Source organism: Macaca nemestrina, chromosome 11 (assembly GCF_043159975.1).
Source record: "Macaca nemestrina isolate mMacNem1 chromosome 11, mMacNem.hap1, whole genome shotgun sequence".
Taxonomy (NCBI): Eukaryota; Metazoa; Chordata; class Mammalia; order Primates; family Cercopithecidae; genus Macaca; species Macaca nemestrina.
Genome location: NC_092135.1, coordinates 3,538,191 through 3,551,440, shown reverse-complemented (window position 1 = coordinate 3,551,440; position 13,250 = coordinate 3,538,191). Strand labels below are relative to the sequence as shown.

The window sequence follows — 13,250 nt, the reverse complement described above, 5'->3', positions numbered from 1 at the left end:
AGTAAATATAAAACATTTCATAAATCTGCTATATCATAAAATTTATTTATAAAAAGGTTTATAATAGCACATAATAGAGACAGTTTTTTCACTTCCATTCTATCCTTTAATTATAGCTGAAATATGCTTTTAGTTTGAACTCACCCATCATGGCAAACAGCTCAACAATTTGAAAATCAGGAAAATGGTTCTCCCATCAGCATTGCCTTAGAAGATAAAACAGATTAACATATTAATAAAAAGAAACAGAAAATGAGCCACGAAAAGAAAAAAAAACAGTATAAATAATACTAATGAGAAATATACAATATGAATACTTTACACATTTTGCTGGGGGGAGGTGTTTTATATTGAAGGTTGATCACGTAGGCACCCCCTTGCCTAACACATAGCAAAATTCCAGACTCCCAGAAGAAAAGCAGGTATTCAGCATAAACCATAGTGTCTGTACAAACCATTATCAGTTAGAGGCAGGAACCCTCCTGAAATCCAAGTTCTCAGGTGTCAGCCAAAGACTGACTCCTAAGCAGGCCTTCTAAAAATAAGCAATCAGGCCCGCTACATTAACTCTTTTTCTATATAAGCAGCAATAGGAAACTAATATATTGGTTTAAAAAGAAAAAACCTACATAAAGCAATCACTATAACTGTGTTGCTGGGTATACAATACATAATAATATAATTCATATAATATTAACAGTACACAGGAAACGGAAAGGATAGAGTTACATAAAAGAAAGGTGTTTATGGCCAGGCGCAGTGGCTCACACCCCCAGCACTTTGGGAGGCCTAGGCAGGCGGACTGCTTGAGCCCAGGAGTTCGAGACCAGCCTGTCCAACACGGCGAAAACCCACCTTTACAAAAAATAAAAAAATTAGCCAGGTGCAGTAGTGCATGCCTGCAGTCCTAGCTACTTGGGAGGCTGAGGTGGGAGGATCACTTGGGCCTGAGAGGTTGAGGTTGCAGTGAGCTGTGGCACTCCAGTCTGGGCAATACAGTCAGACTGCCTAAAAAAAAAAAAAAAAAATTCTTAAAAAAAAAAAAACTGTTTGTATACCATTGCAATTAAGTTGATATTAACTCAAACTATGTTATTACAAGATGTTAACTGTAATTCCCAGGTCAACTAGAAAATAAGATGAAAAATATACGATGAGTGCCAACATGATACTATGAATGGAAAATTCCACAAACCTGACCTCATGTGGTATGTCACAGTCAAAAGGCAGACGCACAACTCACAGTTTATTCAGCATCCCCCAGGAGAAAAAAGACCCTCCCAGCCCCTTCCACTGCAATATTATCTTTTCCATGCATGCCCAAATTCCCCCATGCAAGAGGCCTACAAGGGTAATAAAATAGAAACTTTGTTTCAGACACAAAATTACTTAAGATATTGTTGGCTAGTGCAGTGGCTCACACTTATAATACTAGCAATTTGGGGGAGCCAAGGTGGGAGGATCACGTGAGCCCAGGAGTTTGAGACCAGCTTGGGCAACACAGGGAGACTCCCATTTCTACAAAAAAAAAAAAAAAAAAAAGAATTAGAAAAAAAAGCCAGGTGTGGTGGTGCATGCCTATAGTTCCAGGTAATTGGAAGGCTAAAAGTGGGAGGACTGCTTGAGCCAGGGAGGTCAAGGCTGCAGTGAACTATGACTGTACCACTGCACTCCAGCCTGTGTGACACAGCGAGACCCTGTCTCAAAAACAATTTAAAAATTACATAAAATTACCTTTAGCTATATGAGTAAGATATATATGAAACACAAGAATTTCATGTTTAGACTTGGGTCCCATTCCCAAGATACCTCACTATGTATATGCAAATATTACAAAATATGAAAAAATCCAAAAAACTTCTGGTCCCAAACATTTTGACCCAAATATGTTGCCAACAACAGACACGCTTTTCTTTCTCTCTCTCTCTCTCTCTTTCTTTCTCTCTCTTTCTCTCTTTCTTCTTTTGGCAGGGTCTTGCTCTCTTTCCCAGGCTGAGGTGCACTGGCATGATCACAGCTCACTGCAGCCTTGATCTGCCAGGTTCCAGCAATCCTCCCACCTCAGCACCCCCGATTACATAGGACCACAGGTGCACACTATCACACCCAGCTGATTTTTTAAAAAAGATTTGTACAGATTACCTAGGCTGGTCTCGAGCTCGTGGGCTAAACTGATCCTCCCAGTTTGGCCTCCCTAAGTGCTGGGACTATGAACCACAATGCCTGGTCCACACTTTAAATCCAAAGACAAAATAGGTTGACAGTAAAAGGATAGAAAAAGATATACTATGCAAACAGTAGTCAAAACAGACCTGCAGTGGCTATACCACTATCAGGCAAAACAGATTATGACACAAAAATTGTTGTGACAAAGGGCATTTTATAATAAAAGATAGCCAATACATCAAAAAAATATAGCAATTATAAACTTATATGCACCTAACAACAGAGTCACAAAATACACAAAACAAAAAAGTATAAAATTCAAGGAAGAAACACACAATTCAAAAATAAAAGTTGGAGATTTCAATGCCCTGCTATTCAATAACGGATAAAATAAGTAGACAGAAAATCAATGAGGAAATACAAGACTTGTACAACACTATAAAACTACTAGGCTTAACAGACACCTACAGAAAAATCAACCTCAAAACAGCAGAATATACATTCTTCTCAAATACACATCGAACATTTCTAAGACAGACCAAATAATAGGTAATAAAACAAATCTCAGTAACTATATGGACTGAAATCACAAAGTGTGTTTCCTGACAACAATGCAATGAAATCAGAAATTGGTAACATAAGGAAATCTGGAAAATTCACAAATATGTGAAAATTAAAAAATATACTCAAAAATAATCAGTGGGTCAACAGAAGGCATAAGGAAAATTAGAAAATACTTTGAGATAAATGAAAATGAAAACACAACAAACCAAAACTTACTGGATGCATCGAAAGATAAAATTTATAACTGTAAATATTTATATTGACAAACCAGAAAGATGTCAAATCAATAACCTAACCTTTGACCTTAAAATACTAGAAGATGATGAACAATTTAAATCTGAAACAAGCTAAAGGAATAGGGAGTAGAAAATAAAAACACCATTGAAATTTTAAAAAATCAATAAAACAAAAATTGGCCCTTTGGAAAGATCAACAAAACTAATAAACTTTTAGCTAATCAAAAGCAGCAGCAGCAAAACACAAATAATCAAATTCAAGAATTAAAAAGGGAGCATTACACCAACCTTTCAGAAATAAAAAGGATAAGGGAATACTATTAACAATTGTACATCAACAAATTAGATGACTTAGATGACACAGACAAATTCCTAAAAAGAAACTACCAAAACTGACTCATCAAGAAGAAATTAAGAATTTGAACAGACCTATAAAAAGACTAAACGAGAAATGAAAAATTTCTCACAAATAAAAGCCCTGGACCAGATCGCTTCAAACATTTACAGAATTTACAAAAACGGTTCCAAAAAAAAAAAAAGGAACACTTTCCAATTCATTGTAAAGCCAGTATTACAACAATACCAAAACCAGACAAAGCTATCACAAGATGAGAAAACTAAAGATCAGTATCTCACAAATAGATGCAAAAATCTCAATAAAATACTAGCAAACCTAACCGAGAACATTAAAAAACAAATTATATAACATGCACATTTGGGATATATCCAACAAAATCAAGGTTGGTTCAGCATCTAAAATCCATCTCACTGTGTTTGCCCAGGCTGGTTTCAAACTCCTGGGCTCAAGCAATCCTCCCGCCTCGGCCTCTCAAAGTGTTGGGATTACACGTGTGAGCCACCCAGCCTGGCCTCGAGAAAGTGCTCCATTCCTCATGCCAATCAGTCCCATTTCAAGGGCAAGCACTATATTACCTCAGTTTTTAGGACTTTTAATCAAGACAAATATAAGACTAAATTTTAAACAGCTGAGAAGAAAACATCTAGTCTAAATATCTTATTTTAAAATCTGAGGGCCAAAAAGATAATATAACTTATAAAGTTGGACAAAGCTAAGACTTGAATACCTGTTTCTTATTTCTTACTCAGGTAAACTTTCCATAATACCGTATCACTCCAATTTACCTTTTGAGGAAACAGTGAGCTGGAATAGGAAATTCTCTGACCATACATATGCACGTAGAGAAAGTCACAAACTGGTTGCGGAAGTTTTATCTAGTATATTCTCTTTCAATAAAAATTTAAATTCTCAACCAAATTTTTCAGGTGATTTTGTTTTGTTTTTTGAGACACGGTCTTGCACTGTCACCCAGGCTGATGTGCAGTGGTACTATCACGGCTCACTGCAGCCTCAACCTCCCGGGCTTAAGCAATTCTTCCACCTCAGCCTATAGTGTTTGCTACCATGCCCAGCTAATTTTCTGTAGAGATGGAGTTTTGCCTTGCTGCCCAGATGTCTGTAAGTACCAATCCCCAATGGATGGCAGAAGAACCAGAATATGGCTGAGATATAGCTGATTTAGAGGAGGTAATTGCAAAATGAGCCTAAAACATCTCACTGAACCAGAAAGAAAGTACATAAAGACTATGGGGACATGTCAAAAGGCCACAGGCACAGCTTGAAAGGGATTCCACTAACCAAATATGGGACAATTTGAACATCAAAATAAAAATGTTGGATTACGGGCCCACTGAATTAAAAAAAAAATGAAACAGTGAAGTTGGGCACAATAGCTGTAATCTCAGCTACTCAGGAGACTGAGGCAAGAGGATCACTTCAGCCCTGGAGTTTGTAGCCCACCAGGACAACATAGCAAGATCCCATCTCCTGAAACAACAAAAAAAAAAAAAAAAAGAAGAAAACCGTGAGTCCATAAAAACAAAGATAAACAAATAAATCAACAATGGGAGGAAGAGAAAGCTTTTTCTTATGGTAGAATGTCAACTAATGAATGTAATAAAATTAGAAAGACCACCATTCAGCAATCATCAATAGAAATAATCAAGTAATTCAACCAAGAAAAATCAACGAATGCTAAAACTAGTGGATGAAAAGTGTGATGAGGAATGAGTTACTTAGTTTTAACATACCTCCAAAAAATAATCATTTCCACACATTTTTCAAAGGAAAAAAAAAGAGTACCTTTTTTAGTGTAGAAACCCAGCAGACAAAAAAAGAAAAAAAAAAAGCTTAGTCAAGTGATCCACGTTAAGATCATCAGTAACAGGCAAATTAAAATCATGTACCTAACTGGCCTGACTTCCTCAATTTTTAAAAATTAAAAAAAAGTGCCACCTGGTAAGATACACTGAGAATACCACATCACCTCTGTGATATTGCTGCCAAAAACTGATAACCTGAATTGATTCATAGGGAAGCATTAGACAAATACCAATTGAGGAACAGTCTAAGACTTAACTGCTCTGTAAACCTCAAAACTGTCGAGATCATGAATGTCAAGGAAACGTTACGGCTGTTCTGGATTGAAATGCATCAAAAAGACACAACAACTAAATGCAAATTATAATCCTGATTGAATTATTTTCCTAAAATGAGCATTATTGGGACTACTGGCAAAACTTGAATGGTTTCTGTGGATTAGATGATACAATTCTATCAGGGTTAACCTCCTGATTTTGACAGTTGGATTCTGGATATGTAGGAAAATGTCCTTATTGATAGCAATTACAAACTAAAATGTTCAGGGGTGATGGAGTCTCATGTTAGCAAGTTACTCTGAAATAATCAAAACAAATTTCTTTATACTTGTTTTGCAACTTCTGGAACTTAAAATTATTTCAGAAGAAAAAAATTTAAAAAACAATATATTTTTAAAAATTCTATTCTTCTCTAGTCTTCTCTATCAAGAAGCATCTCTATTTTTCCAATTGCTCAAAACAAAAATTTTGGGATAGCTTGGATTCCTCCCGTGCTCTCACCTTATATTCCAATCCACCAGCAAATCCCATTAGCTTTTCCTTAAAATATGTATCACTACTCCAAGCCATAATCATCTCTTGCATGGATTACTGAAATAGTTTCATATCTGATCAACTTGATTTTACTCCAAACTCTAATATAACTCATTTTCCATACAGCAATAAGGATTATCCTTTTAAAAAGTAAGAGAATGTTAATGCTCTGTGTCAGAAAGTACTGGTAGTTTCTTGTAACACTTTGAATAAATTCCAAAGTCCCTGCCATGGCTTACTTCATATAATCTTGACTTCCCTACTTCTTGTTTTTTTATTTTCTTTTTTGAGACAGGGTCTTGCTTTGTCACCCAGGCTGGAATGCAGTGGCACAATCACGGCTCACTGCAGCCTTGACCTCCTGGGCTCAAGTGATACTCCCACCTCAGCCTCCCAAGTGCTGGTACTATAGTTACCCACCACCATAGACAGCTCATTTTTGTATTTTCTGTAGAGACAGGGTTTTGCTATGTTGCCCAGGCTGGTCTTGAACTTTTGGGCTCAAGCAATCCACCTGCCTTGGCCTCCTAAAGTGCTGGGATTACAGGCGTGAGCCACCATGCCCAGCCAACTTCCCTACTTCTTGATGTTATATTCTACTACAGTAAAGGTTATACTACAGAACACTGCTGCTTCCACCAAGACTAACACAATGGATGATGCCATCCCCACCACTGCAAAAAACAAACAACAGCAGCAGCAAAAAAGAAGGCTGTTTAAATACTGGTAGGCTAAAAACATAAATATCCATTACAGCTTCCATGGCAATGCACTCTCACGATTCTCCATTCTCCACCCCACTTCCCACATCTCACCTGAGTGGGCTTCAGAATCTCTTTTTCCTTGCCTGGCTAGTAAATGCTTGGGCCATTTGAAGTTTCATTCTTGCACTACTGCTCTTTTCATTCTATTGAGTCTGTAGAAGAAACATCACCTATAAACTAACCCTCAAATCTGTATCTCCAATCTAGACAGAGCTAAGCTTCAAATTCCCAATTACATAAAACTATTTGTTAGATATTTTAATCCTTGGCCACATGCTTAGGATGGCAAAGCAGTAAGTTAAAATAGAGTACATGATGACTACCTCAAGTCTTCAGAATGATTATAAGATAAAAGCAAATCCCTCATTTGGTAACCCCTTGGATTTATTACACATAGCCAAATATACTTCCTGATTTAGTGAGATAATTGAGGTAAGGATCTGGCAAGGACTCTCTGATTTTGTCTCTTTCACATACAAATTTCATTATGATTGTCAGACTGTCAGACTGGAAAACCTCGAAATTCACAGGACACTGGGTAGTGTACTCACAAAGGTGTGGTCTCAAAAGTAGAAAAAATTTATGCTAAACTAAATGCTGCTCTGGTTCTACCTAATGAAACTTAAGAGCAAGATGCAAAGGATCTGTTTCCAAGTAATTCAGCTGCCTCCCAAAACATGTAAGAATGCAAAAATGTTCAGTGCCCAACAAGGTAGAATTCATAATACATGGTATTGAATCAAAAAGTACCACATATGAAGAGAGGCAGGAAAATGTGAGCCAGTCAACTAATAATAACAGACCCAGATAAGACACAAATGAGAGAATCAGTACAACTGTCACAGCTATATTCCATATGTTCAGGCAGATAGACAGAAGATGTTAAGTACAGGCATGAAAGATGTTTTTTAAATGAAATTTTTACAGATAAAAAAATACAATGCCTAAGATGAAAATTACACTGAATGAAATAAACAACAGTAAATCAGATATTGGAGAACAAAGATTAGTAAACACAATAATAAAAATGACAAAAAATCAAACAAATAAACAACTACAAAAAAATGAACAGAGCCTAAGTGGGCATTAAGACAAGCTGAAAGGAGCCCAATATACATTCAGCTGAAGTCCCTAAATGACAGCAGGGTAAGATAGAATATATACTTGAAGAAATGCCATAACTGTTTGAAATTTGACAGAAACTATAAACCCAAAGATCCAAAACTCTCTATGAACCCAAGGCACAAAAAACTTGAAAAACACTTTACCAAGGTGCATCACAAACTTCTGAAAAGACAATAGCAACAGGATGACAGCAGCCTTTCTCATCAGTAGTGCAAGCCAGAAGACAGAAAACATCATCATGAAAGGTACACCTCAGAGATACTGCAGGTTCAGTTACAGATGATGGCAATAAGCAAACATCATGATAAAGTGAATTTTTTTGTTTCCCAATGCGTGTAAAAGTTATGTTTACAATAATGTGCAGTCTATTAAGTGTGCAATGGCATTATGTCTTAAAAAACCAATGTACATACCTTAATTAAAAATTACTTATTGCTAAAAGAATGCTAAAGAACATCTGAGCCTTCAGAGTTGTAATCTTTCTGCCACTGGAGGGCCTCCATGTTGATGGCTCCTGACTGATAAGGGTAGTGGTGGTTGCTGAAGGTTGGGGTGACTAAGGCAATTTCTTAAAATAAGACAACAGTGAAGTTTGCTGTGTTAATTGACTCTTCTTTTCATGAAAGATTTTGTTCTAGCATTCGATGCTGTTTGACAACATTTTACCCACCACAGAACTTTTTTCAAAATTGGAATCAATCCTCCCAAACCCTTTATCAACTGAGTTGCTTATTGCTGCTTTACCAACTAAGTTTACGTAACATTCTAAATCTTTTGTTGTCATTTCAACAAGGTTCACAGCATCTTCACCAGGAGTAGATTCCACCTCAAGAAGTCACTTTGTTTGCTTACCCATAAGTAGCAACTTCGCATGCACTCCAGTTTTATGAGATTGCAGCAATTCAGTCACATCTTCAGGCTCCACTTGTAATTCTAGCTCTTTTTCTGTTTCTGCCAAATCTGTAGCTCCTCCCTCCACTGAGGTCTTGAACCCCTTCAAAGTTGTCCATGAGGGCTGAAATGAGCTTCTTTCAAACTCCTGTTAATGATAATTTTTTTGACCTCCTCCCATGAATCACCAATGTTCTTAATGGCACCTAGAATGATGAATCCTTTCCAGAAGGTTTCTGTTGCAGGAAGTCGGTCCTGAACAGAGGGACCGGCTGAAGTCGCGGCAGAAGAACATAAATTGTGAAGATTTCATGGACATTTATTAGTTCTCCAAATTAATACTTATATAATTTCTTACGCCTGTCTTTACCGTAATCTCTGAACATAAATTGTGAAGATTTCATGGACACTTACCACTTCCCCAATCAATACCCTTGTGATTTCCTATGCCTGTCTTTACTTTAATCTCTTAACCCCGTCATCTTCTTCGTAAGCTGAGGAGGATATATGTCGCCTCAGGACCCTGTGATGATTGTGTCAACTGCACAAATCATTTGTAGAGCATGTGTGTTTGAACAATATGAAATCTGGACATCTTGAAAAAACAGGATAACAGCAATGTTCAGGGAACACCAGAGATAAGACTTCTGGCCACCGGTGAGCCGGACGGAACAGAGCCATATTTCTCCTCTTTCAAAAGCAAATAGGAGAAATATCGCTGAATTCTTTTTCTCTGCAAGAAACATCCCTGAGAAAGAAAATGAGCCCTGAGGGTAGGCCTATAAACGGCCCCTTTAGAAGCATGCATCTTTTATGGTCCAAGCCAAAGGGATGAAATAAGCCCTGGTCTCCTGTAGGCTCCAGGGCGTTATTAGGATGAGGAAATTCCCACCTAATAAATTTTGGTCAGACAGGTTATCTGCTCTCAAACCCTGTTTCCCGATAAGATGTTATCAACAACAATGCATGCCCGAAACTTCATTAGCAATTTTAATTTCGCCTCATCCAGTGGTCCTGTGATCTCACCCTGCCTCCATTTATTTGGTTTGTGATATTTTATTGATTTGTGAAGTATGTGATCTCTGTGATCAACACCCTTTTGAAAATCGCTAATAAAAACTTGCTGGTTTTACGGCTCGAGGAACATCACGGATCCTGCCGACATGTGATGTCTCCCCCGACACCCAGCTTTAAATTTCTCTGTCTTGTGCTCTTTCCCTTTATTTCTCAAACCAGCCGAGACACTTAGCAAATAGAAAGAACCCACAGAACCATTGGGATCGGGTTCTCCTGATAGGTTTTCAGTTTACTTTTTTCCGATAGATCAGAAGAATCTGATCACTGTCTAGGGCAGCTATAGCCTTACAAAATGCATTTCTTTTTCTTTTTTTAGTTTCGCAGTGCATATAAAGTTATGTTTATAATATACTGTAGTCTATTAAGTGTGCAATGGCATTATGTCTAAAAAATGTATAAACCTTAATTTTAAAATTATTTATTGCTTAAAAAAATGCTACAGAACATGTGAGCCTGGCTGAGGCTAATTTTTTATTAGTCTAACTTTTTATTTTTAGTTTTAAAGACAGCATATCACTGTTGCTCAGGCTGGTTGCAAACTCTTGGCCTCAGGTGATCCTCCCACTTTGGCCTCTCAAAGTGTTGGGATTACAGGCGTGTCATTTTTCAGTCATGGTGTTGGGAAAATTGGACTATCACGTGCAGAAGAATGAAACTGAGTCATTATGTCTCACCGTATACAAAACTTAACTCCAGATGGATTAAGAACCTAAATGTGGCCGGGCACGGTGGCTCACGCCTGTAATCCCAGCACTCTGGGAGGCCGAGGCGGGTGGATCATGAGGTCAGGAGATCGAGACCATCCTGGTGAACACGGTGAAACCCCCGTCTCTACTAAAAATACAAAAAAAATTTGCCGGGCGTGCTGGCGGGCGCCTGTAGTCCCAGTTTCTCAGGAGCCTGAGGCAGGAGAATGGCGTGAACACGGGAGGCAGCGGAGCTTGCAGTAAGCTGAGATCGCGCCACCGCACTCCAGCCTGGGCGACAGAGCGAGACTCCATCTCGGGGGGGAAAAAAATAAAAAGAACCTAAATGTAAGATGTGAAATTATCAAATTACTAAAAGAAAACCTAGGGAAAATTCTTTTGGACATTGGTCTAGGCAAATAATTTGTGACTAAAACCTCAAAAGCACAGGCAACAAAAACAAAAATAGACGAATGGGACTCAGTTGAACTAAAAAGCTTCTACACAAAAGAAATAATCGACATAGTAAATAGACAATGTACAGAGTGGGGAAAAATATTTGCAAACTACACATCCAATGGGGACAAATATCCAGAATCCACAAGGAATTCAGAAAACTTCACACACACACAAATAATAATCCCATTAAAACATGGGCAAAGGACATGAACAGACATTTTTCAAAAGAAGTCTGACAAAAGAACGGCAAGATCTTTAACTAAAAGACTAGAAAAGAATGCTAAGAGAAATCAAAGACCTATAAATTGAACAAAATGCCATGTTCATGGATCAGAAGACTCAGTGTTGTTACAATGGTAATTCACTCCATATTGATAAACAGATTCAATGAAATCTCAAATAATCCTGGCAGGCAATACTGTGAAAACTGAAAAGCTGATTGTAAAATTTACATTGACAGTCTGGGCAACATAGCAAGAACCCCTATCAACAAAAAAATTAAAATTAAAAAATATACTGATATTGAAATCAATATTTTGTACATGACAACATAGTAGCATGTTCCTGTAGTCCCAACTACTCAGGAAGCTGAAGCAGGAGGATCCCTGAGCCCAGGAGTTCGAGGCTGCAGTGAGCAAAGATTGCGCCACTGCACTCCAGGGTGGGTGACGGAGGGAGACCCTCTTGAATATAGAAGAATAGAACAGGACAGAATAAGAAATGTGAAGGACCTAGAAATTCTAAAACAAGTTTGAAAAAGAAGAAAGATAACTTAAATTATGTAACTTCAAGACTTGTTATAAAGCTATAATAATCAAGACAGTGTGTTACTGGCATACAGGTAGATAAATGGTTAATGAAACAGATTATCTAGAAACAGACCCATATATACATGGCCAGTTAATTTTTTTAAAGGACTAAGGCTATTCAATGGGGAAAGGATCTTTTCTATACATTGTGGTACAACAGCTCAATAACTCAGCTCTTACCTCATCACATACAAAAACTAACTCAGAATAGATCATGAACCTACATATAAGGGCTAAAACTATAAAACTTGTAGAAAAAAATATGATGACCTTGACTTTGGCAAAGATTTCTTTGCATTTTTTAATGGTGTCTTTCTTTTTTTTTTTTTTTTTTTTTTTTTTTGAGACGGAGTCTTGCTCTGTCACCCAGGCTGGAGTGCAGTGGCCGGATCTCAGCTCACTGCAAGCTCCGCCTCCCAGGTTTACGCCATTCTCCTGCCTCAGCCTCCCGAATAGCTGGGACTACAGGCGGCCGCCACCTCGCCCGGCTAGTTTTTTTGTATTTTTTTTTTAGTAGAGACGGGGTTTCACCGTGTTAGCCGGGATGGTCTCTCGATCTCCTGACCTCGTGATCCGCCCGTCTCGGCCTCCCAAAGTGCTGGGATTACAGGCTTGAGCCACCGCGCCCAGCCTTAATGGTGTCTTTCGAAGAGCAAAAAGTACAGTACTTATCTTAAAAGAATAAAATGCATTGAACTTCAAAAATTAAAAATGTTTACCCTTCAAAAAATACCATTAAAAAAATAAAAACACAAGCCACAGACTAGGAGAAAATATGTACTAAACACACACCTGACAAAATATTTGTATCTAGAATGTGTAAAGTACTCTTACAACCCAACAAAAAAAGACAAACAAACGAACATAACAGTAGGACACACACTTCACCAAAAAGACATAAGGATGGCAAATTAAGCCATGCTCAGTAAGATAAGATGCTCAATATCATAAGTCATCATGAAAATGCAAATCAAAACCACAAGATTACAAAAGACTAGCCATCCAAAGTGTTGGCAGGGATACCGTGCAACTAAAATGCTCAGGCACTACTGTTGAGAATGTCAAATGGTACAACCGCTTTGGAAAACAGTTTGGCAGTTTCTTACAAAACTAAACGTACTCTTACCATATGAACTAGTAATCATGCTTGATATTTACCAAAATGAGTAAAAAACTTGTATGTACACAAAAACCTGTGCATGAGTTTTATTAGCAGCTTTATTCATAATTGCCAAAACTTGGAAACAAGATGTCCTTAAGAAAGTGAGCAGATAAAGTGTGGTATATCCATATGACAGAATATTAAGAACTATCAAGTCACAGAAAAGACATAAAGGAATCTTTAATGCTTATTACTAAGTGAAAGAATCCAATCTGAGGCTGGGCACAGTAGCTTACACCTGTAATCCCAGCATTTTGGGAGGCCAAGGCAGGCAGATCACCAGCCTGGCCAATACGGCAAAACCTGTCTTTACTAAAAAT

The 13,250-nt window shown here is 37.7% G+C and overlaps 1 protein-coding gene across 1 annotated transcript in view; it reads right to left on the bottom strand.

Moving 5' to 3' along the window:
• LOC105492428 (mitogen-activated protein kinase kinase kinase 2) overlaps nucleotides 1-13,250 on the bottom strand; it is an 88,692-nt gene that overhangs the window by 43,884 nt on the left and 31,558 nt on the right. The window contains exon 2 of the mRNA XM_011759518.2: nucleotides 145-206. Coding sequence (XP_011757820.1) covers nucleotides 145-151 — 7 coding nt within the window. The 5' untranslated portion in view covers nucleotides 152-206. The remainder of the gene's footprint in view (nucleotides 1-144; nucleotides 207-13,250) is intronic.